General features: G+C 41.7%; 1 protein-coding gene and 1 long non-coding RNA gene across 2 annotated transcripts in view; one reads left to right on the forward strand and one right to left on the reverse strand.

Annotated features, from left to right (window-relative positions):
* The first annotated feature begins 505 nt into the window (after positions 1 to 505).
* The window catches only part of NUP210L (nucleoporin 210 like), a 44,843-nt gene continuing 18,040 nt past the window's right edge, over positions 506 to 27,308 (forward strand). The window contains exons 1-30 of the mRNA XM_019527878.1: positions 506 to 679; positions 2,256 to 2,392; positions 2,937 to 3,068; positions 4,136 to 4,229; positions 4,924 to 5,074; positions 6,018 to 6,150; positions 6,708 to 6,866; positions 7,410 to 7,478; positions 8,843 to 8,949; positions 9,740 to 9,880; positions 11,467 to 11,604; positions 12,651 to 12,806; positions 13,591 to 13,789; positions 14,121 to 14,266; positions 15,898 to 16,119; positions 16,753 to 16,926; positions 17,385 to 17,577; positions 18,164 to 18,252; positions 18,602 to 18,706; positions 19,552 to 19,653; positions 20,290 to 20,418; positions 20,788 to 20,915; positions 21,609 to 21,741; positions 22,325 to 22,387; positions 22,614 to 22,793; positions 23,512 to 23,592; positions 24,586 to 24,717; positions 25,402 to 25,560; positions 26,039 to 26,130; positions 26,892 to 27,061. Coding sequence (XP_019383423.1) covers positions 513 to 679; positions 2,256 to 2,392; positions 2,937 to 3,068; positions 4,136 to 4,229; positions 4,924 to 5,074; positions 6,018 to 6,150; positions 6,708 to 6,866; positions 7,410 to 7,478; positions 8,843 to 8,949; positions 9,740 to 9,880; positions 11,467 to 11,604; positions 12,651 to 12,806; positions 13,591 to 13,789; positions 14,121 to 14,266; positions 15,898 to 16,119; positions 16,753 to 16,926; positions 17,385 to 17,577; positions 18,164 to 18,252; positions 18,602 to 18,706; positions 19,552 to 19,653; positions 20,290 to 20,418; positions 20,788 to 20,915; positions 21,609 to 21,741; positions 22,325 to 22,387; positions 22,614 to 22,793; positions 23,512 to 23,592; positions 24,586 to 24,717; positions 25,402 to 25,560; positions 26,039 to 26,130; positions 26,892 to 27,061 — 4,081 coding nt within the window. The 5' untranslated portion in view covers positions 506 to 512. The remainder of the gene's footprint in view (positions 680 to 2,255; positions 2,393 to 2,936; positions 3,069 to 4,135; positions 4,230 to 4,923; positions 5,075 to 6,017; positions 6,151 to 6,707; positions 6,867 to 7,409; positions 7,479 to 8,842; positions 8,950 to 9,739; positions 9,881 to 11,466; positions 11,605 to 12,650; positions 12,807 to 13,590; positions 13,790 to 14,120; positions 14,267 to 15,897; positions 16,120 to 16,752; positions 16,927 to 17,384; positions 17,578 to 18,163; positions 18,253 to 18,601; positions 18,707 to 19,551; positions 19,654 to 20,289; positions 20,419 to 20,787; positions 20,916 to 21,608; positions 21,742 to 22,324; positions 22,388 to 22,613; positions 22,794 to 23,511; positions 23,593 to 24,585; positions 24,718 to 25,401; positions 25,561 to 26,038; positions 26,131 to 26,891; positions 27,062 to 27,308) is intronic.
* Positions 2,368 to 20,060, reverse strand: LOC109305011. Its single transcript, XR_002099535.1, has 3 exons — positions 19,630 to 20,060; positions 6,720 to 6,871; positions 2,368 to 2,453 (listed from the first exon to the last, which is right to left on the reverse strand). It is a non-coding gene; the product is annotated as an uncharacterized LOC109305011 (long non-coding RNA).

The raw sequence follows: 27,308 nt of genomic DNA on the forward strand, positions 1-27,308 counted from the left end.
TGCAGGTGTGTGCACGGCTTTGTGCACCTCTCCCCGCCCCCGTGCGTGCAGGGGCTCCTGAGCTTCCAGCCTGCATCCTGATGTATGGAAGGCAATCAGTTGGGCTACCCTTTGGGAAACGAGCTGGGACCTGCCCAGGCCCGGAATCATGCTAGGCTTCTTGATTTCCAGCAAAGGCACCTGATCCGGGAAGTCCCCGCTATCTGTTTACCCCCACCACGTCGGTTTGTGTCCGCAACTGGGACTCGAACCGCCAGTACGGACACAGCGCGCCCCAACGGGCTACCGACTGCGTATGCGTAGAACAGAAAAGTCAGCAGGCGTGCACGTTTAGGACTGGAACAGCTGGCGAGCCGAGTGACGCATGCGCAGAGGGGTCCTAGCGGGGCCGCATGCGCAGAATGGTAAGTGTGTGGCGAGAGTGGCACCCGCTGCGCATGCGCAGAGAACCCGCGCGCCGGAAGGCGGCAACCGCGTCTTAGGGCTGCCGCCATTTTGTCGCCTCTCGCGCCATGAGGCTGTCGAGGCTGTGCCGGGTCGCTCTGCTCCTCCTTGCCTTCCTTGTCCTCCTGGGCCCGTCCCAGCCCTACAAGCTTAATGTGCCAAAGGTGCTGCTGCCCGTCAGCTGGGAGCTGCGGGTCCCCTTTATGCTGGAGGCTGAGGGTGGCTGCTACTCCTGGTGAGGGAGAGCTGGACAGGCGCTGGGACTGAGGCGAGGCCTCTGCTTGGGTGGGAGCAAAGATTGTTGTGGGGCGGGGATGGGCAAAGATTTAGATGGGGGAGTTGGTCCTAGGAAGTAGGAGCTGGGCCTAGGGCAACAGATGGGGGTTGCAGGAGACCAGAGAGGCACCAGCTCCTCCCTTGGGAGTACAGTGGCATTGAGCGTCAGTGGGGAAAAGAGGCCTTGGCCCTTGTGAGGCGGGGGCATTGTGGCTGGATACGGTGGAGGCAGGGGATGCTGCTTTGGCCCCTTGATCTGGTTCAGGTTGCTTTGTCCTTGCTTTTCCGAGCCCTGCCCTTATCACTTATCCTCATCCGTTTCCAAACTGGCACAAGTTACAAAAGCCCTTGGCTTTTTGGTAGCCCAGGGAGATCGCTGTCACAAGACACGTTTAAGGTGCTTCTGTGCAGGGCTCAAATACGTGACTGAATAACAAGGACATAAAGGGTTTTGCAAGAGCCAAAACACACCTGATGTTTCAGAGCAGATGCAAACCTGCAACTTCCAGGCCTTCAGCTAATCTCAGTTCGTTTTCCCAGGAGGTTTTTGTTCTGCAAGAGCCTGTTTCTTGTATCATCCTCTGTGGCATCTGGTACTAACAGTTGGTGATGGACAGGGCCGTCCCTGGGGCGGGGAGTGAATCAGGGCGACCGCCCCGGGCCCCATGCTTTGCATCCAGCTGCCACTGGCTTCGCATCCAGCCATGGGCAACTGGTGCCTCTTGAGTGGGGTGGCAAATGCCCCCCCAGTGACCAGTCAGCGGCTGGGGGAGGGGTATCCTCTGGTGGCCGATTGTGCTCGCCGGGGGGCATCCCTCATGGCTGATTGCACTGTCCACGCTGACAGGGAGGTCCTCCTTGCAGAAGATCTCACTCACTAAAAAGTGACTGCAGTGCTTCCCAAAGTGGCCGTGGTCCCGCTCCCTGGCCAGCGGTTGTGCACCCACTGTGAGCGCAGCTGCTTTACCTAATGGCCCTGTTCCCCAGATGGTGCTCGCAGGGGGGCATTGGCGCTCCTGCCTGCCCTCCCAGTTCATCACCTAAGTGGTGAGTGCGACCATTAGGATGTACACTAGTGCTCTCAGGGAGTGCACATGCACCCCCTATGCATTGCCATTGCATCCAGCCGCTCACTACCTCCCTCCCCACCGCCAACACCACCACTGCCAATGGCAGCAGCAGCTTCTTCGGGTCCAGGGCACATGGGATCAGTGTGGAGGCGAGGCCCCGCATGGGCTGATTTGCCCCAGGACCTGCACCCTGCTTGGGTCAGCTCTGGTGATGGGCCGCTAAGCTATTTGGATACCTAGTCTGATCCAGTCTAGCATTTAAACGTCTTGAGGTATATTCCCTTGGTAATATGTTCTCTCGTGCATGCCAGAGGTGCTACCCCACTAGAACACATCTTTCTTCTCATTTGTAGTAAAACAGTGAATCAATCCATAATATACCATGTATTTATTTTACCCCAGATAATGCAAATTATATTGCGAAGTGGAGTAGGGAGAAACATCCAAATGTCTCTGTTTTTTCAGGTATTCAACCCGTCAGGATACAGTCACTGTTGAGCCAGTTTACAAGAATGGTACCACTTGTTCGCAAAGAGCTTTGCTGTTTGCTCAGTCTACCCAAGCCAAGAAATTAAGCAGTGTTGTTATAGCTGAAGATCGTGGTACGTAGACAAAGAGTAATGTGACAGGAAGGGGTCACGGGTTCAAAATGAAATTCCGAAGCTGTAGAGAAGAATAAATCAAGGGAAAACCCCTTAATAAGCTAGTCTGTTCACCTCAGACCAGTATTTGCAATAGTATGCTTTGGGGCATCTTATTTCATCTAAGTTTTACAGTCCAAGATGTGGAATTATGGTATATTGTGTTTTTTAATTTAAAAATACTGTTCATTTAACAGTCACAGATGACATGAGACCTATGCAAAAGTACTGTGATGCACATTAGGCACCTCAAGTTTGCATCTGACTTCAAAAAGGTAGCAACAAAAGTGTATAATGTTGAAGCATCCATTCTTCAGAGTCCCAGACTGGGTGTATTGGAGATTGGGAGGGTTCTCTGCTTTCTTAGTAAGGCCTGTTCCCCTCCCATTGCCTTGAGATCCATGGCTTTCTTCTTTTTTTTTTATCACTAGTGCTAGCATCTCCAAATTTGGAAAACCAAAATAGACTTACGGGCTATGAATTAAAGGGCACTTTCTTATTTTAGTGACAGGCCATTTACTACGTTGTGATGTCATTGTTGATGTGATAGACAGTATTGAAATTATCTCACGAACTCGAGAAATCTATGTGGAAGATGCTCCGTTGGAGTTAACTGTGAGGGCTCTGGATGTAGAAGGTACTGTGTGCAGGACAAACTGCTGGAGTAACTGCCAGGATTTAACTCAACCTTCTTAGAAATAAATGCATCTTATTCTTCCTGTATTCTTACTGATCTTATATAGGTAGCATCTATTTATTAATTTGCTGTTGATATTTGTTGTCAAGATCTTGAAGAATTCAGACCGTGTTTAAACAATTGATCTCTTTCTCTTATCCAGACTTGTAGTATTGACCTAACATGGTGGTTAGAGAAAGGAGATTCAGTTTCATCTCATTGTGCCTTTTTTACGTTCGCTTATGTAAAATATATTTGTTCCTCTGCTCCATATAGGAAAATGTGGCCATATCATGAATTCCTATAACGTGTCTCATTTTCAGCTACAGAAAGTATTTGGTTGATTCTATTCTGTTCATAAAATGTTGTAACATAGGAATTATATAAGAATTTTTATTTCTCTTTCAATCAGGGTATGCTAAGCAAAAGAGTGATGAGTGGGTGAGTGTAAAAACTGGTGTTGCAAGCTGCTCAGGTGCCATGGTAATGAAGCTGGCGTAAGGTGTTAAATAACATTATGCAGAATTCTTGCTTCCTAAGCTTTAATTCTGGCCACAAAGCGATGTATTAACGATTGGTTAAAGGTCTTGTATGGTCATCCCAACTAAATGAAAATAAAACTAGCACTGTTCTGGTTTTCATCCCGGTTTGTCTTCTATGTGTACATGGATTTTCATTTATGACTAAGGAGAGATTGGGTGTGATCAGAAACTTCTCTGGTATATATAGCTTTTGTGGTGTGGGTTCGTGTACAAGATTAAGAAGGGAGAGAGAGAGCTTATTAAAAACACCGCAAGCCTGTTGAGCTTGTGGCCTCCTGCTTCATGGCTCTATAATGGTAGGCATAGTGAGCAGCAGACAATAAGGACACTTGGTCATGGCATATCAATGCTGCAGCTTTTTACCTTTTCTCCTAGCCATGTGCAAAGGAGAGATGAATGCCTCTACACATAAGAACATAATATACGTTCACCAGTGCATACTTCTGAACTTGTCATGTCCATACTCATTTTAGTTTCTATCTTCAGGAAACACATTTAGTAGCTTGTCAGGAATGACATTTGAGTGGAACATTGCCAAGGATGATGACATGGACAGCCTAGAACTCTCTAGCAAAATTAGGTAACTCTATTTTGAATCATTAATAAAACAACCCCCCCACTTCCTTTGACATTTCTATAGTACCTTCTATAGTAGTATAGTAATACTACTTCCTATCTCCCCTACTCCCTTTGACATTTCTATAGTACCTTTCATTCCAACATCTCCCAGGGAGTAGGGGAGATAGGAAGTAGTATTATCCCCATTTGCTTATAATTACATAGAGAGGGGGAAAAATATTTTTCCCCAGGTACTAGTGAATCCATGGTAGACATGGGGATATAACCCAATTTAGCTTTCCAGTCTTATGCGCTGACTGGTAGGTTACGCAGCACTGGTTTTGCTAGTAAAGTTAGTTGCAGAAGCAGTTCTCAGAAAGAATGCCTTTCCCCTGACTATAGTAGTAAGTAATAGTTTGTACAAAGGGAGGGATCTGTGGTACATTAGTTTGAGTTTGCTGAAGTGTAGACTCTCCTTTACTTTGTTTTATCACCAGATGTACCATAGAGAGGGCCCTTACATCTCAAAGTCAGCACTTAATGGTTGTGTGGGCAGATCAACACAGAAATTACATACCTTTTTTCCTCACATTTCTCTTCACACCATGTCATCCCATAATGTTTGTCCTTCAGTTACACTATCATTTTTATATGGATTAAAAATAGAACTTGAAACAATCACAGATAACTTTTTCTGTCTGATTTTGTTTTTTCAGGATTCTAAAGTATTCAGAGGCAGAGTATTCTCCCCCAGACTATATTGTTGAGCTAGAAGGAGCAGAAAAACAAGGAGACAGGATTCTGGTTTCAGGAATCAAAACGGGTGCAGCAGTTGTAAAAGTCCGAATACAGGAACCAGTTTACAAGGTGAAGCCTTACTATGGATTTCCACCTTTAAAACAGAACTTGTAACTTAGGTTGCTGTTCTAGGCATTTCCTTGTTAAAATTGTTGTTTTCTTTAGCACCACCAACACTGTCATATATCTTTCAGAAGCTACCAGTAATGATACAATTCAGATTAATTTCCAGTCAGAAATTTGGAATTAAAAACTAAATTTGACCAGCTTTGATAGTACAGTATTAAAAAGGAGGGAAAAAATCCTTAAAATTGCTTTAAAGGATCTAGTTTTCTACCAGTAATAAGTTATTTACAGATGCAGTTCTCATTAGGGTTAATGGAAGTCAGTTTATAAATCCCAAAAATCTATTATAGCCACCCCTGTAGAGTTGGAGAGGATGCTGTCAACTTCAGTCATATTTCTTCCTGATTTTTGGTTTTGCTTGCTTTTAGCACCGGCAACATCTAAGACAACTATAAATAAAAGATTAAAGAAAAATATTTTTTTTCAGTTGGCTACACTGTTTGCTAACATTTGGTGCATGGTCAGTTTCACTTTTATTTCCCCTAAGTGATGAAAAATGTACATTTTTTTTTTCATTTCACATACCACTACCACCAGAAAGGAGAACATTTAAAAATAAGAACGTGTGGTAGTAGAATCTCCCAAAACTGGTAAGGAGACACAGGGCAGATATAATTTATTTAGCAAAAGATAAAAATATTGATATACACTGTGGTTCAAGCTGACTGCCCCTTTAAAAGAAAACTGCCATTCTACTGTGCCCACATGTCAAAAGATTCAGGAGGTAAGAGACCTTCTCCTGCTAGTGACTAAAATATAGTGTTAAAGTAATATTAATTATAGTTGGCATTTTGGAGCCTCCTGCTGGTAAGTGATCCTCTTGCTGAAAAAATGACTTTGTTGCCAGGTACTAATAGTAAGTTGCTTTTTTATTCTCCTTCATTAGAAAATATCTGCTGCTCTGGTACGTCTGCTGGTTCTGGAGAATATATTCCTTGTACCTTCCCATGATATTTATCTTCTGGTTGGAACTTACATCAAGTACAAAGTTGGTAAAATTGTACAGGGAAAGATTACAGGTAAATTTGTTCTTTTAATGCCTCTGAGTTTACCAAAATCTTTACTAATCTTTCATAAGTGAAATTGAAGCAGATAATTCACACAGGCAGTAATTTCTCTTCCCGTAGACCTGTTCCTGACTACAGGAGGAGCCATGGTTAAACCTAAACCTGTAATCAAACTGTGTAAAAACTTTCCCTGTATGGCTAATGTTCCTTGTAATGGGGGTCTTTTTATAAAGACTAGCTCAGATGTCATTCTTAGTAGAGAATACTCTATAGAGTCTAGTGACTGTATTGTGTGTGGGGTAGTAGAAAAGTCAAACTCTGGATACTGGTTATGCTTGGGACTAACCAGCAGATGATATGGCTAAGATTGTCAAAACTTGCACACAGACACCTCAGAGATATTAGGACTAACATACCTGTACTTTAGTAACATTTCATCTAGGATCCTAACCTTGCAGCTATTCTTTGACTGTTGTCATGAGCTTGTATTCATGCCCTTCTAAAGGAAAAATCAAATATGCACTAATGTGAAATACGCATTGTTTTGTACAGTAACTTATTCTTTGCAGAAGTGGATTTACCTTTTGAACATTATGAACTTGAACTGCGTGATCAAATCATTGCAGCTGGTGGGTCTGACCATCTTCCAGTGGCTCAGCTGGATGTGAACACAGCCACTGTAACAGCAGTGCAGCTGGGACAGGTTAATCTTGTGTTTGTTTATAAAAGTATCCTTTAAAATAAAGCAAAAAACATAGCAGTCTGCTTTATTTGTGTGGCCATTCTCTTTCCTGAGCAAGACTGAGCTGAATTCTAGTAAAGACATACTTTAGATGGGTCAGATAAGCAAAGCAGATTAGTTGAGGCCCTGTCCTGCAATATCTCAGAATTCTATGATATCTTGGGGCGTTACCTGCACTCCAAGAAACAATTTGTCCTTCAGTACCTAACCATTACTACTTCTAACTGAGTATGATGCATGCTGACTTTTCCACTTTAAAGTCAATGCTATTCATTCTTGGTAGCCAGTCAGCAAGCACTGTCACTCATCTTGACATACTCAGCTCCTTTACCTCCGACTCTTCTGTAGTGAGAATGAGTTGTCCGTCCAGGTTCGTGATCCAAATCTCAACGAGGTCAATTTAAAGACACCATTTGATATTGGTGGAAATTGGATAAGGCCCCAAGTTCCCACATTTGTTTTGAGTTTAAATAGCCTAAGGTTATGTGTCTATTTAAAAACTAAATTTGTTCCTTATACAAAAACTAAGATATCCACATGCGAGCTGCATCTGTACTTCCAAACTGCACTATCTATGTTGTAGAGGCTGCATTTTTAGGTAATTATTCAGAAGATGAGAGTTTGATTTTAAACTCTTATTGCTTTGTGTTATTGATCAATAAAATGTTTGCTTTTTTTTTTTTTTTTAAAGAGACTAACTCATAGGACTGTATAACTTACATGGGACTGCTTCTTACCTCCCGTATGCGAAAACCTGTTCTCAGAATCTGGTGTAAATGTATAGGTCAGTTTGTTTGTTTAATATTAGAATTTCTTCATATCAGTTGTAGGAAGGTTGCAAGTTAAAGAAAATAGCCCTGTGCTATTTCAAACTTGTTAGTTTTTATTTAACACATTTATTTTTGTTTTGCTTCCCCCCCACCTTAACTCTTGCATGTTTGTTGTTGTTGTGTGCCTTATTCATGGTTATTTTCAAACATTTTTGTTTTGGAGGTTGAAGGGTATATGTTATGGCCAAACCCATTCTATATAGCTAGTAACATTACTTAGTTGAAGTATTTTGTATTTTTGGTTGGATACAGTAGGCCACTTCTTGCCCTGCTAGCTTAGCTGTACTCAAATGCTTACCTTGCTTTGCCCAAGACTGAGTTTAACTGATAGACAAAGTGATGTATGTCTAAATACACACAGTTTATGTGAGTACTTTTAAACCACGTGTATGAGAGGCATGATGAAAAAGGAAGATCGTTCTTGCCACTGGTTAGCCTCACACTGAAAAGAAATAAGTTCTGTTAGTAGAATGAATCCCAGGTCTTACTGAGTCAGATTATTTGAATTCTCCTCTTCCAAGAGGGGCTTGAAAATTAACGCTTGCATAGTCACAATGCAAAAATCTAGTTAGTGATCTCTAAACTTTAGAAGAGTTAATTGGACTAAAGAATAACAGTGCACAGGAGGCACCAGAAACAGAAAGAACAAGTCATAGTTGCCTCATAGATCATTTTGCTGTTATGGTACATTAGCAAAAGTGGCTGGATGTTTACTGCACTGTATTTTTTTAAGTGTTTCAGGAGTTCAAGAAGTGTGGATAAGCATCACTGGATAGTTTAGGAGATGGGAAATGGATCTTTTCCTTTTAGCTCATGAGTTCTAATAGAGAAGAATTTCATAGTGGCCATAAATTATCACCATCTAATGACTGTTCGTACCTATCTGTACCCTTATTGCCTTTGATAGAATTTATTACAGACTTCTTTCTAGCTCCTATAAATAAAAGTGAGAAGCAATGCAGAAAAATTAATACTATTGTTGCCTATACTTAATTTATTTTGGAGTTAAAAAAGATTCTTTAGACCTCAAAGCTGTTAATCCAGCACCTTTTACCAACATTCAGTTTACAAAATAAAACCCTTTTTTTTAAAGATTCCTTTTAATAAGCCACCTTTTTATGCTTTATTGCAGGTTTCACTATCCAACCAGGAGACAGATGGGTTCTAGAAGTCAGGGGAGTGTATACAATCACTGTTGAAGTATATGATAAAGCCAGCACCAAAGTTTATTTATCTGATGTAAGCATGTGTAAAGTTAAAAACTTGGGCAACTGCCAAAGGGAAGCATCTGTTGTGCCGTATCTCTTACACACCCTCAACAGCAATAATAAAAGAATTCATGTCCTTTCCAAGTTTACTGAAAACAGTTTATTCTTCAGAAGTTTATGACTGATAAATAATCTGGTCTCTAGAATTTAGCTTAGTGTACTTTTAGTTGGGAAAAGCATAAGTCTTATTTTAAAATTTAGATTACAACCTTCATTTAGATGCTGTAGTTTTCCAGTAAATTAATTCACCAATATGTATTTCTTTATATTTAAAATAGATTCAAAACTAAGGTAGTGGCTCTTATGAGAAAAGAAACAATAAATTATTAGTTACAGTCCAAGCCTGGGACTCAGATCATCATGTGACCTTGTGGAAGTCATTTAAAGTTCTCTGAACCTTAGTTTTAGTATTATTAACATGGTGGTGACAACATTTCCCTAACTTAGTGAGATTTATTGCAATAGGTATCCTTGCAGGCCATTTCTCTTAGAAAAAATTGACTTCAGTGCAATACAGGAACCAAAATAAAATGACTGGTGCCTTCACTTGCCCGGCCATGTCCAAAATCAATTTCAAGCCATAGCTGTTCTGATAACCATGTTGGCTTCTGAACTGAGAAGGCATAACAGGTGCCTGGGTGCTTGTGGGCATGCCAAGTTCACTTATAGTATGTCTCGAAATCCTTCTGATAGGAAGTGGATTATGTTTTCTTAGGAAATGGATAGATCCTTCTCTGGGTTTTTTTATTGTTGATTTACAGAACATAAGAATAACTCATCACTTTCCCATGGAATATCTTGAAGAGATAATGTCTTCTGCTAATGGTTCTTACCATACAGTTCAGGTCCTGAAAGGTGGCATCACAGTAATAAACGCTGCATTGACTTCTGTTCTTCTACAGGTAAGAGATAAGGGTTGTAACATTCCCTTACCAGCAGCAGTCACTGAGGCCCCATGAGAGTACTGTTCACAAAACAATAAGTTGAACTGCTGCGTGTTTCAAATTATCGAAGTTTTGCTTGTGTACTATTTACTTTGGGTTGTAGCAGCGTGCCCTCCATACATTTTTTTGTGGATGAACATCTACATCTCCAGACAAGGTTCTTTCAATGAATCTGATGTCTTTTATTAGACCAACTTAAATAGTTGGGAGAGAAAATTTTAAGCAAGCTTTCGGGTTTAAAAACCCTTCATCAGGCTGAGGAAGTTTCTGCAGTTGGTGTGTGCTCTTCCTGGGTGGAATGAAAAGTAAAGAAGCCAGAGGCCCGAGGCTTCTTTACTTTTCATTCCATCCAGGAAGAGCACACACCAACTGCAGAAACTTCCTCAGCCTGATGAAGGGTTTTTAAACCCAAAAGCTTGCTTTAAATTTTCTCTCCCAACTATTTAAGTTGGTCTAATAAAAGATGTCAGATTCACCCAAAGAACCTTGTCTGCCTATGTCCTTAGACCAACATGGCTTCAACCTACACCCCTTCTACATCTCCAGGGATAATGGGCACTCCCTGAAAGAAGAGTTTTTGATTCCCTCAGAGAGATGAGAATCTAAGGACTGGGGGAAGATAGCATGACAAATTGAACCAGGCAGTTTAGAGGATTAACAAATTTCACCAAGCTGCTCATATGAGTGTATGTGCTTATGCCATGACATCACCTATGCTATTCTGAGTTCTGTAGAAGGAAGAAGCAGGAATAAGAGTGAAATAAATAAAAATATTTAGATTGCTTGTCAGAAAAAACTTTAGACTGGGGACATCTGTTACACTACTTGGTAGTCTTGAAAGGCAAGTTGTGGAAGGTATGTTGTTCAGGATTTTTCAGAGACCTTTCTGGATTAATCTTTGGAACCACTTGGTTGTTTCTGTCCAGTTCTATTGCTGTTCCCCTTCAAATGGCTTTGAATGGTGAGAGGGACTGATGTAATACTATCTTAGATTCTTGTACCCTTCTAAACTTAACACCTTAGCATAATTGAAATGCAAGTGCAAGAACTGCTAGTGTTAGTTCATGATGCTTTATTTTGGTTCTGGCAGCAAGTGTGTCTGTGCAGAGCAGACGCATTAAAGTCTGCTGTTAGTGGTTATTTTCCTTTTATGACCATAGTGGTGTCTTCCATTTATAAATTTAAGTTTTGTTCTGCATTCTTTTGCTTGGTGAGTTTCTTAGTGGAATTCATCTTTCTCGTCTAATTTTATGCTTAAGGCAAGACCCTGTGGGAACAGCCAGAGATGATAATACTGTTGTTGGGGAATTTTGTTTAAGCTTATCCAAAAAAACTCTTCAGTTGACTTCAGACAGAACAGTGTTCCTCCTTTCAAACTTGTTTTTCAGGTAACTGCTAGGAAGTACAACCTGAAAGGAGGTGCTTTATTTACAGTCTGCCCCATGCTGTTACCCTGTAGTGCTAGCAGTTCAAGATCATTGACTGTCCCTTTTGTGACTGGGCCACTTGGCTAAAGATTGCATTTCCTTGTTTTCTGCGTGCAGGATGGCTCTGAGGCATACTTGCCTGCCCCAATCAGTCATGAACAGGAGGCAAGGATTTACCTTCGGATCAAGCTGACACCCTCCTTCCTTGCTTTTCCACACCACCAGATGGAAGTTTTGTATCAACATAGAGTTCAGGTGAAGTATACTGTGACATGGAAATTCATGAGGGCCTCCTTGCTATGAGCAGGCAAGGTTCTTTGGGTAGATGTGATATTTTTTATTAGACCAACTAAATAATTGGAAACAGTTCTTTGCAAGCTTTCAGGTACAAAGACCCTTCCTCAGGCACTGGGAGACTGCTGCTGTCTGTGGTCGCCGAAGTAGAAAAGATATGATATGAGAGCCCCTTCCAGAAAAAAGGCTAATTAATAATATTTAGCTAATAGAGACCCTGTGAGTATTGTCAGTATGGAAGCAGGGGAAACATCAGTCTGTTTTTCTTTGCTAGTCTAGTCTTGGGTCAGATTCTGTGTCCATTTAAATAAAGGGCAAAACCTCATTGAACACAATGAAACCAGGAGAAGGTACATGGTTGGCTGATCACTTTTTTTAGGTCCCATCCCTGGTAGGATGAGTTTGCTCTTTAATTCCCTAAGTGTCACTCTTAACACTATACTGAGCGGTACCTCCCAATTCCTCTAGCTTTTCTATGGGTCTTTTTCTTCTGTCATGTCTTCCTGTGTCCTTCATTGATCATACTCATCTATTTCAGCAGCACTTTTCTGTAATCTGGCAACACAGTCTAAACGTCCCTTTTATTTTTAAAAACTACTGTATACATTGAAGAAGAGGTGAGATGTTGCCCCATCCCTACTTTACTGCTGCCTTTGCCACTCACTGACTTAACTGATAAATGACCTTTTTATGCCTCACTTTTATCAAGCTGTAAAATGAGTTAAATAATGTTCCTGACTTGGTAGTGGTGGTGGGGAATCATGAGACTTAGTAAATGTTTGTAAAGTGGTTTTAGTTTCTCAGATGAAAGGAGCTGTGGAATGCTGTTATTATGGTATTACTTCACTTAATATTTTTCACTGAGGGATTGTTATTCCAAACCACATCTGTGCAAGCTCACATTTTGCTAAAGTAACACCAACGCTTTCAATCATCCTCCTGTTTCTAGGGCTCTGGTTGGTTGTAATTTGCACTGCTTACTTTTTCTGTCTTATGTTCATCCATAGGTGGAGGGAGGCAGCGGCAATTTCACATGGACCTCTTCCAATCAGAGTGTAGTCACAGTCACCATAAAAGGAGTAGTGACAGCAGGGCTGGTTGGGGGGCAGAGCACAGTGCAGGCCAGAGATGTGCAGAATCCCTTCCATTATGGAGAAATTCAGGTAAGTACTTCCCTGATGGATTGTTTTTCAGTGGCAAGAGTGTTTCTTATCCAGATTTGGAAACCTAAGACTCCTCTTGAGTGATGCTGGTGATAGGCTACTGCCTAAAAATGCTGGGCTTGATTCTCTTCTCACTTGGGGGCAGGACATGCAAACAAGTGACTGTGTAGTAAACGTGCATCAGCTGCTGCAGAGCAGTTGCCTGTGTGCCTGCTCTTACCGGGGTAAATGAAAGGTAGCACACTGCAGCATTCCCTTGCAGTGAAAGAGCAAATAGCATAGGTTAGCTTTCATTTGCCACAGGGTGAGTCTTTATAGTACACCCAGTGCTCTGCTATAATTATTGGAGAGCAGTGAGTGTGCTATAAAATCTCACCGTTAGTAATCCTGTGGGCACTTGTTCATGTGCTGTTGTCCTTCAAGTGCAGTTCTCTGTGTCAGAGATGTTACTTCTGACTAGCTCAAGCTATTTGTTAAGCACAGACGTCCAGTGAACATTTCTATGCTGAGCTATATGTTAGTGTACCTGGGGCTGTATATTAACTATAAAAAAAGATCCAGCTAAAACTTTTAGATTTGCAAAGTAAACTTTTGCTCATGTGAGTAGACTGCAAGTAGGAATCTATCTGCCAAGTCAGGTGTGGACTCCATTTTCATATGCTTTGACTGCTTAAGTTTTTTTCCTGAAGCTGAAATGCTTGATTATAACCCAGTTTTAATCCAGGGTGAACTAGCCCTTGGTACTTTGCTATTAGGGACCCTTTACTGAACTTTGCCAATCCAGGTGTATGTGCTGAGGCCAACGAAGATGGAGTTTTTGCCATTTCATGCAGACATTGAAATTGGACAAGTTTTAGAAGCTCCACTCATGATGTACTACATAGACAGAGAGACGAGGGAGACCATTGCTTTCACTGACTGTTCCCTGTTAGAGCTGGATGTAAGCATGGATAAGCAAGGCATCTTCACTCCTGCTGAAGAAGGTAAAGTAGCTCCAAGTCTAGCTGCTTTTTAAAAAGCAGTTTGCAAAATACACTTAATATATTTTCCAAAGTACTGCCCTTCCCTTTCCCTCTGCCTCCCTATTCACTGGTATTGCATCAGTCACTACAAAGGCCAACCAGAGGGATAACTGCTATGTCAGTTTCTGGTGCAACACTATATGATTTGATTCTTTCAACAGCTGAAGGGGATGGGACAATTAGATGGAAGGTAGGTCTGGTACACACTTAAAAATGGAGAAGTGAGAGATTCCATTTCAGCTCTGTTTGTCAGTGACATAAAGCGTGCTGCAAAAGTTCTCGTGTCTTATAGGTGTTCAGAAACCTGGCCAGAGATTTTGCTCCAGCATCCAGTTAGCTGCAAAGGCCTTGGGACATACTTTAGTGACAGTGAGTGCTACCATGTACCAGGAATATTTTGAAACCAGTGCTACGTTTGCTGCTTATGAGCCTCTCAAGGTGAGAAAGTGCTCCACTTTCATCCCCTTCTACCTGAAGCACTACTGTAATTCTGTTTTTGTGTTCCTTGTATCTTGGCTTCTATAGTGAGCCTGGTGATGGTAGTGAGGCAGCAACCATAGTCCATGCTTTCCTGCAGTTGTGGGCTGCCTGCTCATATCCATGTTGCTGTGGAACTGCAGTCAGAGGGTGTTGTCCTGGGCTTGTAGTGAAGGGGTCTGGGATTTGGGACTCCTAGGTTCTAGTCTCAGCTATGTTGCTGACTAGCTAGGTTACATTATGGTAGTCACTTTACACCATTTTACTGGGGAGCTGTGCAGTGTTGTTAATTAATATTTGTCAAGTTTTAAACAGGAAGTTTAAGATGTATTGTCCTGCTGAAATGTATTTTTTTGTTCATCTGGGACAAGGAGTTTCCTACCAAACCTGTATTTCTTTGGCTTTATACCTGCCCACAAATTGCCCACTCATTTTCAAGACTTAGAAGTTTAGACAATGGCTCTTTCATTGATTGGATGTTTGAAAAGCCGGATGCATTTCCTGCCCCTAGGGGAGGAGCATCCTGACCCTATGGAATTGCCAGGTCCTATCAGTAAAAACAAAGTCCACGCAAAGCAGTGTCACTACTTCTCCATGCTGAGACTGCTTAGTTCTTCAGAAATTAATGTCTGAATATGTTCAGTCGGCCTTCATCTGGAAGTAACTCTACATATGCCTGTTCCTAGGATTGTGGCCTTAAACATTGTAAAAACTGTAGGAGTCAGTGGGTTTATTACACAGTGCTAAATCCTGCATCATCTCCCCTAGAAACCAGCTGGGTCCTAAGAAGGAACTGTAGCGTAGAAATTGTCACCAGTAAGAATATTGTTTTATTGGTATCAAATTTCCAACTAAAGTAATTTTAACTGTAGCAATTAATTGTATTCTGAATTGACTTGTATTTGCTGGGAAAAACCAGAACTTACAAAGGAGTAGGTGGTTTCTTTCAGTAGTACTTTTACTTTTCCTACCTAAGCTTTACCTCTGGATCAGTGTTTTAATTGGTACAGATTCCTGGTCTGTTTAATATGACTCTTCTCACAGGTATCTCAGTATTGTCCAATCCAGGTTCAATAACCAAAGGCCAATTCCTGTAATAATGTGTAGTTTCTAACAAGCAGGGCCTGAATTCTTATTCATATCAATGCCCCTTTACATCACTCTAGCCATGTAAAGGGATATTAATGTAATCTACACTCACTTAAAGGTCCCTTAAACTCTAGAACAGGGGTCAGCAATGTTTTTGGGCAATGCCAAAAACACCTGCAACCTCGACCTGTAAAAAGTTGGCGTGCCGGGGCAAATGCCGGGGGAGCCACGAGGTACCCAATCCTTGTTGTGGCAGTGCAGCCCTGGCCCCTTTCCCGCCATCCACCCCAAGGCATGTGTGCCAAGCAAAATGTCTTCGAGTGCCACTGTTTGGCACCCGTGCCGGGGGTTGCCTACCCCTGCTCTAGAATCTTCTAACAGGGCATTTATTGAAATGAGAATCAGGCACAGTGTCTACAATTTATAGACTTCATTTTTTATAGTCTCACTGAGAAACTATATCAAAATAGCAGTTTCTATTAACAGTTTCTTCACTTAATCAGGCAGTAAACCCTGTGGAAGTGGCACTGGTGACGTGGCAGTCACTAAAGGAGGTGGTATTTGAGGGAGGGCCAGGTCCATGGATTTTGGAACCATCTCGTTTCTTCTTGGAACTGACTATGGAGCATGAGGAAAAAATCAAAGTTACTCAGGTCCGTCTGCCAACCAAAAGGAAACAAAACCAATACATTTACCGAATTGTGTGTCTGGAGTTGGGGGAACAGGTAGGAGAAACACATTTCCTGCAATTTAATGACTAACTGGAAGCAAGTTGGAGAATATAGCAGGCACAGGCTTACAGTTTAAAGCAGTAACTGTGAGAAAACACATTCCATTTCCTTTGACAGGAAAATACTTGGCTCGTGTTAGCACAGGCTAAGCAAGGGTCAGATGGATTCCCTTGTACCTAACTGTTAGTTTGGGAACACCGGCAGTAACTTCTGTTTATTTGTCATTCCAGGGGGAATATAGATAATGGTGAATTATCCAGTAGTGACCAGTTATCAGGAGTTAATAATTGTGTCTGGAAGGGGGCTGCTGGTAGGGAATCAGAACAACTGTGAATTAAACCATTGGGGTGAATTATTCTATAAAGAAAAGTACTGTACTGCCCACTTCACTAAGGCATAGGGGGATGGCAGTCTGCCTGCAGAAAACTTTCCATAAAAATCAATTTTTCTTTCTCAGAATATGCTTTATAACAGACTAGACCATCCTCTCAGCCCCTAATGTAGGTGTGGACTTGCCTTAGTTTTCTTTAAAAAGTCCTATATTGGAACACTATTCGATATGAAATATTGGGTGCAGCTGAAAATGAAAACTGTCTGGCTAACTATCCTTCTGGCATGTCTTTGAAGGTGCTGACCTTCCGAGTAGGTAATCAGCCAGGTGTCCTGAACCCCAGTCCTGCAGTGGAGATGGTGCAGGTGATATTCATTTGTGCTCATCCAGCCAGTATGTCTGTGACTCCAGTTTACAACGTATCTGCAGGTGCCCAGCCGTGCCCATTACTTCAACATAACAAGCAGCTGGTAAGGATTTACCTGTCTGACATAAAACTAAGAGTACAACTCTCCTATGGTGCTGGATGAATGAGTAGGAACTCGAGATGTGTTATGGTACTTTTATCACAAAATGTAAGCTTTTGTAGCATTAACCACTAGTCAAATAACCCTTTACCAGAAAGACATGATCTGGCAATGGATTGATCTCAGTCGTATTAAGTGATTTTTACATTAGCAAGTTTACAGCCCCTCTGCCCCAAAAAACTGGCTAAGCTAGTTGTGTTTCACAGTCTCTAGAGAGGAGTCATAATGAGCTAGACTGTCTTGTCTGTTTGGACTGCATCTTTGCAGTCAAGATGACGGTTGTTATGGTCTGCATAAGAAAAGTTCAAAGGCCCAATTAGCTGCCCATGTTTTAAAGGGAGCTGGTGTTTCTGTGGGATCAGATTCTGCATTATTAATGAGTTCTGTTATTTTGGGTGTAGATCCCTGTGTCCAGTTTGAGGAATACAGTTTTGGAGTTGGCTGTATTTGATCAACACCGGCGAAAGTTTGACAACTTTAGTTCTTTGGTGCTGGAGTGGAAATCATCCAATGAAACCCTTGCACATTTTACAGATGGAAAGTCCATGCAGATGGTAGCAAAGAATGATGGTAGTGGACAGATCAGGATGCATGGTACCATTTCCTTTTATACACTGAATTGCAGTGAAGTCACTAAGAGTTATACCAGGACTGAATTTAGCCCAGTTTTTCTCTCCCTTCCTCCTAATATAATCTGTCCATGTGTGCATCACTATGAGAGCTGGGATCCTCTTTCTCTAATAATGTGAAATAGTTTATAAAATACAGACATTTATGGAACAGCTTGGGACCAAATATAAGATATTAAATAGATGGCATCAACACTTAAAGTAGAAGGACATAGTGTGGTGGTGTTATGTTGTATATTCCTCATGGCGAGTGTGAACAAATGTCTTTCTGGATATTGAAACATACATGCCATATAGACTAAAAACTCAAGTTATTCCTGGGATTTAACTGTCAATGGAGAAATTGAAATATCATAACAAATCTAGTGCCAACCTCCTCCCCTTCTTAAAATGGAAGTGGTCGTTTATGAACCTGTTTTAAAAATATGGCATTCAACTTGCTTTGTTTTTTCTAGTTAAAAGTAAAATTGGGTCATCCCCCTCCCCTCCCCCCCCCTTTTTTTCAAATCCCATCTTATGTTTAGTAATAACTCTGTTACTGCCATTCATAGGGCATCAGCTGCTAGAAGTACACCAAATGAAAGGGACTGTTCTGATAACAGTCTGCTTTGTGAAGTGTTCAGAGAGAGGAAGCCCAAAAGTGAGTGAAGGGAGGTATTTGGGGCATGTTTTCAAACCCTTTTGAGGTGTGTAAAGTAGAGATTATTTAATAATCTTAACCTTCAACTGATTTCTCTACCAAACTATTGCATGCTACTGAAAATCTGAGCTGAGTAGGCCAAGGTTATTCAGGTAAAAATTATGTTAGTTTCTGAATAGAGAGCTCTTTACTATCTCAAGAGGTAAATCTTATTTGGACTGTAGTGCCAGTTACAAGCACTAATACGAGGCCGCTGCAGTCATCAGTCCCTCCTACATATGTCGCTTGGGCTGGTGTGACTTGAAAGAACACTAATATAACGTCTCTCCGGTTTTGGTTGCATATTTAGGAAGTATCTAACTTACTCAACTCCGCAGCTGTGGAGTTGATACTGGTAAAGGATGTGACCATTGTGCCAGAGAACATCACTATATATAATCATCCAGCTGTAAAGGTAGGAACATTTAGCATGGTTAAATTGTGCCACATCAGTGTTTGATGTATTGTGTAGCCTTTTACTGAGAAGAGGTGCTTTTTTCACTTTGGCGGAAAATATCTCTGTCTAAAGTTCTTGCCCATATAACTGACCATCACTGCAGTAAATGATCAGTTCTTTGACATTTCTTATCTGTTCATTGAAAAAGAAATGCTAGGTTGTGTTACAGAGCAAGTATTGCTTATATGCTCCAGTAGCAGTGCTTCTGGAAAGAAGGTCATTGTCTCAAACCATCCTTCTTAACATTCTTTTGGAAGTGTTCTTCACAGTACACTGCACAGGGCAGGTTCTGTTCTGGCACAGCAAAACTGAAGGGACAGTGCAGTTTTATGTAGAAAAATGACTGTTCATTGCCTTAAAACAGCCTTCTGTGCATTGTCTGCCCCACTTCCAATCCTTGCCCATCTACCAGTAATGAATGAGAAATCAGTGTTGGATTTCCATCAGGCTGCATCACCTTAGATTTAAATTAATGGAATTAATAGTATTTACTGTATTGGGTAACAAAATGAAGTAATCATTGCTCTTGAACTTCCTTTATTGGGTGAGCAGAATCAGCTGGGAGGACCATGACCTTGTATACTAGAGCTTGCTCTTTGTAATGTCAACATCACTGTGCATCTGCTAAGTGTTGAAGTCTTTACTTATTTATTTATTCGTTCAATTCATCCTTGATAAAGTCTTCCTTGGAGGCTGAATTTTGAACCCCAAAGTCAGTGGTAACTTTCTCTTTCATGAGCAAAACTGAAATGGTTGGTAAATGAGGGCGCTGGAATTTTTTTCAATTTTATTTTCCTTCCTAGGAGATGTTTGACCTAGTGGAAGGATCTGGGTACTTTCTAGTCAACAGCAGTGAAGATGATATAGTAAATATTACATACCTGGAAGCAGAAAGTGCCATTGAGGTGAGCATGTTGAGAATGTTTGGCTGTGGAGAAGAGCCTGAGTTCAAATTCTTGCTGTAAGATTCACCTTCCAGGAAAGGAAGAAAAAATCTCCCTTTGTTCCCTTGTCCCTTATTTCTTTGACTTTTGTAGCTGTTTATACATTCCACTACAAAATTCAGGATTTCATTAATGCAAGTAGGTGTGTGAAGTGGGCCAAATATTTATTGAAACAGATATCTATTGAGGTAAAACAAAACATGTTAGATTTAAAGACCTCCTGGTACCAAGTGGTATCAAACGCACTGTATATAGATGTTATTTTGGGTTTTGTTACATGGTTAGGGAAATGACTGACCTTCAAACCCTAGAATTGTGTAGCTTTGAGGGAGGTGGTGAAAACCCCTTACTATTGGGACTTTTACAACCTGACTGGACAGTGTACTGCTGCCTCTGCTGTAGGGAACAATCCTTTGATGAATTCTGAGGGCTGAACCAAGTGGGCCTTTTCTGCCTTTCACTTCCCTAGTGATTTGAGAAATGACTTCCTAGCAGAGTGCAGTACTTAGTCACCTTCACAAGGTAGCTTAGCTTTTTAGTCAGAGAGATGCAAATGACTGCAATTGCCTTATCTGAGCCTCTACGCTTTCCTTGCAGGTCATCCCTTTGCAACCTGGGTCTTTAACCATGGCAGTCTATGATCTCTGCTTGGCTTTCCTAGGACCAGCTACCACCTATCTCCATGTGTCTGACATTTATGAGTTGGAGGTGGACCTGGTCGATAAGGTGAGACAATCCTCGGGAGATTCAAGTGTTGGTAAGAACATAGCCAAGTGGGATGTGATATTTCTTGTAGTTCTTGTTTCTGTTTATGTCACTTTATCTAGACTGTGTGGAACTTTCTTTCCTTTCAGCAGAAAAGTATGTTTGACACATATGCTGTTTTATTCTGACTGTTTGAAATCTTCGCTGCAATTGGTTTTTTCTCACAAAAACAAAAGGGCACTCTTGATGTGGCTTTCCTTTCCCTCAGCCTCTACTAGCAGGATTTCCAGACTGCCAGACTAATGGTTCCCAAGCACAGAGTATGCTGGTAGACTAGGGTGACAGCACGGCCTGTATTCACACTTGTAAAAGTGCTCTCCCTTTATCTAGATTGAGATTGGCAAATCAGTCTTCGTCACTGTGCGAGTGCTGGGTTTTCATCACCATCCCTTCAGGAGCAAATACTTCAAGCACATGAAACTGAAGCTGCAGGCGTCATCTGCTGTTTTTATACTTGCGTGAGTAGTGCGGGCAGGCTGGTGCACTCCCTTTTCCAACAGCAGCTGATACTTTTTGGGTACTGCAAAATAGCTAATAACTACAGAGAAAAATCTGCTTCCAGCACCTCTACCATCCCCAGGCTAGGGGAGTATTGTGATTAGAATGTGTGAGTACATGTCAGGACTACTGAATTCCTGTCCAGTTCTGTCACCATCCCGCTGAATGATCTTAGGAATGTTGTTTAATCTCCCAGCGTCTCCACTTATCCTTCTGTAGAATGGTGATGACATGCGAGTACTTTGTAGGGCAGGGTTCCAGGCTCAGTTCATATGTGTAAAGCTCTTTGAGATCCTTGATTCATACTTACCAGTTGATTAAATGAGTTTATTTCTGACATGGTAGCTCAGCCCATAAATTTACAACTCTTCTGGCTTGAAATAGGTTTCTTTGGAATCCTTGTGTAGTCTCTTGTTTTCCACTGTTTGCCTCACTGTGGAGACAGCCAAAGATATATCAGCGTACATGCAAATATTTTAATGGGCAGTGATTGGAAAGGAAGTTCAGCGTGTTGGATTTTAAATCTTGCCCCAACACAAGCAAGATGGCTTGTTGCACGCTCATTGACTAGTAAAAGAAAGCTGCTATCCCCACCATCATATAGTTTTTATGCAGGATGGGAAAATTAAAATAACTGTAAAGTGCTTTTCCAGGAAAATGGAGGAAGTGGGTGAATACTCTGAAATTCATGTGCTTCAAGCAGTTGCAGTAGGCCAGACAACTTTGGTGGCCATAGCCTGGGACAAGATGGGAAGAAAGTTCACTTCCCCACCTCATAAAGTTGAAGTAAGAGTCTTATTTATATCAGCTGATGTCTGTGTGTCTCATCATTTATCAAATCTTTTCCTTCAAAGTGCTGTGGGGAAAAAGAAGTTCTGCGTAACACTGGCTTGAATACTTTGAATTTTAAATGTTTCTGATAGTCATAAAAATGGGAAGAGTTTTATCACCATTGCCAAGTTGTAATGTCTTATGCTGTAATTTACATATTACACCAAACTCTCCCATGAAATGCCCCTGTAGAACTGATGCTGAGAAGGCAGAGTGTTTTTGTTAGCTGGGAGCATCATAATTTTGATGTAGAGGTCTCAAAGGGATGTGACACAGTCAGCTTTAGAGATGCATCTAGGATGCATTTGTAGGCATTAGCAAATACATCAGTTAATAACTTGTAGCAAACTGATTGGACTCAAAATTTGAGCTCTTTTTTGGTAGGTAAGATTTATGTGACACCTACATGAGAACAAGTACAGACTGGCTCAGTACCTGTTCACTGGAGCATTGCTAAGAATGGGGTATTTTTTGCTTTAAAGTTTGTCTCCATTAAAAATAAATCAGCAGAGTTTTTTCTACCTTTCCCCTTCGCTAGGTCTTTCCTCCATTCAAACTTATCCCAAAGAAAATGACTCTCATTCCACACAACATGATGCAGGTGAGCTTTAAAAGATTTTAGTTATTCCAAAAAATTGAAACTTCTGCATTTCCCTTTGCCCCTTATTTTCTTTTCCACTATATCTGTTTCCAGTAGAAGTTGTGCTTCCTGTAGGTTGGCAAAGAAAAGCACAGATTGGGCATATGCCTTAGTAGTTTGCCTCATTTTCAGAGGCTAGTGCTTCTTTCAGTGGGCAGCTATCCTATTGTTTGTTTAACTATTTCAGGTGATGTCAGAAGGTGGCCCACAGCCACAGTCCATTATTCACTTCTCTATCAACAACGAGACTGTGGCTGTAGTTAACAGGCTTGGCCAGGTAACAGCTAAGACAGTGGGAACGACCATAATACAGGGCACTATTCAGGCAGTCAGTGAAGACACAGGAAGAGTAATTGTTTTCTCACAGGTATGTTTCCATTTTGTTTCATATTTTCTCATTATTTTTTCTATGATTTATTTTTCTTGTATTGACCTCTGCTAAAGAAGTGCATGAGCAGGTGGATTGGTCAGGCTCTCTGGTCGACTTGGCAGAGTTGATCTTGACAATCCTCACTTAGAAAAAACTGCGGCTACCAAGATACCACCCCAGAGGCTTGCCATGTGTAGCAAGAAGTAGAGGTTATTGTAAGGTTGCTGTTGCAGCTTGTTCATTTGTTCCCCATTTAAAATGAAAGATGACACCTTTGCTTGTTGGAAAGAGAAATGCCTGATTCTGCCGTGTCAGATCAGATATACCCATACGTTTTGTTTTTTTGCTTTGTAGCGCCCCTGGTGGGAAATGTGCTGTTGAAACAAAACAGATGTTTAATTCACACCAATCAGTAGGCACCACATAACTCTAGTGCCCCCCGCCCTGAAACTTTTCCTGCTTGGGTAGCAAATAATTTCCTGCAGCCTTCAAGTAAGTACCCATAGTGCCATATTTGCTTATCGTTCTTCAGAGACTGTCTCCTCTACAGTACTACTAAGGCTATGTGCAAATGTATGTTTCTTGTGTAAAGCTTCTGGCTAAGCCCTTAACCAGCCTATAAACTGTTTATTTCAAAAGTGGGACTCCAGTCGTCTTCTTCAGACTGTTCATCTTTTCAGACAGCTGAAGACTTGTTCTTTGCCTTATTTTGCAGGATCAAATAGAATTGGAAGTAGTTCAGCTAAGAGCAGTAAGAATTCATGCGCCTGCCACCAGGCTTATAACAGCCACTGAGGTAGGTATCAGAGCTACATAGTCAACTCCACTGCCATTGTCAAGTAGAGAATGATGTTCACACTGTAACTGGGACTCCAGTCTGCTTGAATGATTCCAGGTATGACCCCAAAGAGGGTTTAGAATCCTGACACTGGGTTTACTAAAATGATGCTGTAAGCAAGAGGATTTCTTGAATTATCCAGACCAGTAATTCCCCACCTTTTTAAAGAAGGTGACACTGATTTGTCAAACAGAGCTCAGATGATCCCTATTTAGCTGTGTGGCTTCAGCTAAGGCTGCTTCAAACCCCATTCTTACAGCTGCAATCCACCCACACACTACAGTGGGTTGCAGCATTGTGCCCATTTGAAAGGGAACTATGAAATCCCAGTGATGTACCTTTAAAGGGAAAAGAGAGGGTCCCAAATACATGTAGTGGCAGCTTTGATTGGGAATCATGTACCTAGTTCACTGGTGAAGGGTGAGTTCTAAGACTGTCTTGGGCTTAGACAGTGGAAAGTCATTCACATATTTTGTGTACATACGTGTAAATGAGAAAAATGAAGAAGAAAGCAATGTGCAGGGAGATGTAGGATGCATACTGAAAAGGTGAATTGCTTAGCTGGGGCTGAATATGTGAGCATGTCCAAATACAACACACTGATTGTAATATTGCACCTTCGACCTGTCCAGGGGGTAGGGACTGAATTTAGATCCTTCGCATTAGAGCATATTTCACTGGCATTAGGCTACTAGAATCATTGTAAGAAGGGGGCACAAGGTTTTATTAAGGAGCTTCAGAGAAATGCCATTGGTACCCAATTTATGATGCATGTATTACAAACCCCAACTATTTCTGGAGGGTTTACACTTACCATGGCAATTAGAAATCAGTAGCCCTTCATGCTTTGTCCACTGTTTATATGGTGTTGGGGTGAGAAGCCCAGAACATAATATAGGAAACCAGAGACAGCCCCAAGTTTCCATGGTCACAATACTCTTTATTTTGCAGATGCCTGTCTATGTGATGGGCATGACTAGCATGCAGACTCCATTTTCCTTTGGCAGTGCCAATGCAGGGCTGATGTTTCATTGGTCAATGAGCAAACGGGATGTTCTGGACCTTCTTCCACAACACTCAGAGGTATGGAGATGTCCACTGAGAATGGGATTAACCCTCCGCTGTATGGCAGGTGGCTAAAAGCCTTAGTGGATCAGGCAGGCTGCTTTCTTAGGTAGATTACAGCAGCTTTGTGGGCCAGGTGATTTGAGGGGTAGCATCCCTGTCACACTGGTTCAGCTAGCTTAATATGCTTGAACACCCAATGACATCCCCTTCACCCTTTAAATCCGCTCTCAAAACAGGCAGCGTTTCATGGAGTCTTCTGCAAAGGCCTTTGAATAATAACCTCTGTGCTGACTTTGCACTACATTTATTAAAGGCAGGTTTGGTATACCGTGTGTATGGGCAGGCTCTAGATTGCATACTGTGGGGGGCAGAGAATGTCATTAGCAGTCTTCTAGCAGAGCCAGTGGGAACTGTACTGAGCTGGATGCTTATCTTAATATATTTATGAAGAGCAGTACCAGGCTTGAGGATTGAGCCTGATTGTTCCTGCAGGCTCGAGTTGCTCATTGCCCCTAGAGGCAATTAGTTCATAGTAGCATCTCCCATCATAAAGAACAAAATCCCAGGAGGAAGGCGACCTCTCAAACCCCATGTATGACAGGTTTATTTCTTTTTTCTGCATTTTCTCAGTGATTGAAATAGACAGTTGATCAAAAAGATGAATAGCCTGTAATAAAACCCCTGTCATTAATCTCTCAGGTTTCCCTAGAGTTACTACCAGAGAATAATTTCGCTATGGTCATTTATACAAAAGTGGCTGGGAGAACTAGTATTAAAGTGACAGTACAATGCCTGAATGTGTCTGCTGGGCAGTTTGAAGGAAACCTAGCTGAACTGTCAGATGAAATACAAATATTGGTAAGTGTCTCCAGCCACTCCAGAGGAGATTGTTACTTTCTTATTTAAATGGACAAGGCAGGATTTCATAGCTGAACCAAGGAAGGAAGAAAACCAAAGCCTGCGGAAGATATCAAGTCATACAGACAGGTAAACCATGAATAGAAGTGAGCTTGGGGCAATGTGCTTAGATAGGTATACCCCCACCCCTTCCAAATCTCCTCTCTTGATCAGGACTGCACAGAGGGATTTGTTGGGTTCCTCTGGCAGCAATCAGCTTGTAGCCACAGCATCAGATGTGTTAATCCTTACTATGGCATGTAAAATATCACCAATAGGAAATTATCTACTCCCCGCATTTTTGTTGCGTCACCTAAGCGCTGGATGATCACCTGCTGTGTGAAGAAGCATTGCCTTCCATTAGTTCTTACCTGCCATTAATTTAATCCAGATATGTTTTTCTGAAATTGCTTTTATGAAATGCTGATTGTTCCTGCAGGTGTTCGATAAATTGCTACTTTTTTCTCCTGAGTGCCCCACAGAACAAATTCTGATGTCAATGAACTCTCAGCTCAAGCTGTTCACAAACAGGTAAACAAGGAATATCCCCGCCAGAACACAGAAAGTACAGAACAGAGAAACAATTTACAAAGTGCACTCTTCTTTCAAGGCATGGAACTATCTGTCTTTGTGGTGTAGTCAGGTTTTCTTACCAGCTTCTCAACCTTTTGGGCATGTTCAATCTCAGATTGCCTCAAAACCTGATTCTTTAAAGCATTTGCAAGTGCTTATTAAGTGAAGTGTATCCCAGTTCAGAAGAGAGTAGGTAATGCTGATGCCTTGCACTGACTGGATGCACAGGAATAACATTTACCAGTTAGCATTAACACCAAATTGAGCTCCGTACGGTTGTTCGGTGTAAGAAATGGCACAGTGAAGGGCTACAGATGCTAATTTCTGAGAGGGTCATTTTTATGGGCCTCGGTTATGCAAACACCTAAAACTGGCATTTTTATTGGGAATATCCGACACTTTTGGAGGTGTGTCCTGTGGCATCACACCCCTGACAAATGTGATATACTAAGGGGACTGACTGATAGGTGCGGCTGGATCTGAGCATCTGTAAAGTTTAATGGAATATATAAAGCTGACCCCTAATCTGCTGGGCAAGCACTTTGTCCTGTTAAAATAATGAGAATGTACATTCAGCTATGTAGAGCTGGAAGGCACCCTACTCTGGGTGAATTGCTGGTTGTAGCTTGCACTGTCTAAGAAACATGCCATTGGCTGTGATTTCTCATATGCTCTCAGCCACTTAGTCTAACAGTGTCTTTCCTCTGTTCTTGGTCTAGGGAGGGGGCTGCCTTTGTGAGCTCTCAGATTCTGAAGTGTAACCCCAACTCTTCTGTCATTGAGGACCATGGTCAGGGTCTCCTGAGAGCGGGAGCTATAACAGGCACTGCTGTGCTAGAAGTAACTTGTATGGAACTCTTTGGAGTCAGTCAGACTGTCATAACAGGAATTCCCAGTATCTGATTTTGCCTCTGTGCTGCAAATATGCAGCACAGAGAACCCTTTCATGTGTGCTGCATGCATTTTGCAGCACCTCAAAAGCCTTTGAGGTGCCACAAAATGCACATGCACACTTGCCTGAACACATCCCAAGGGTGCATCCAGATGAGCGTGGTCGTGCAGTCATGCAGTATATGGCACTGCAAACATGTTTGCAACGCTACATACCACACAGTTCAGTCTTCGCCGCACTGCAT

This window comes from Gavialis gangeticus, unplaced genomic scaffold (assembly GCF_001723915.1).
Source record: "Gavialis gangeticus isolate Ggan-Ray unplaced genomic scaffold, GavGan_comp1, whole genome shotgun sequence".
NCBI lineage: Eukaryota > Metazoa > Chordata > Crocodylia > Gavialidae > Gavialis > Gavialis gangeticus.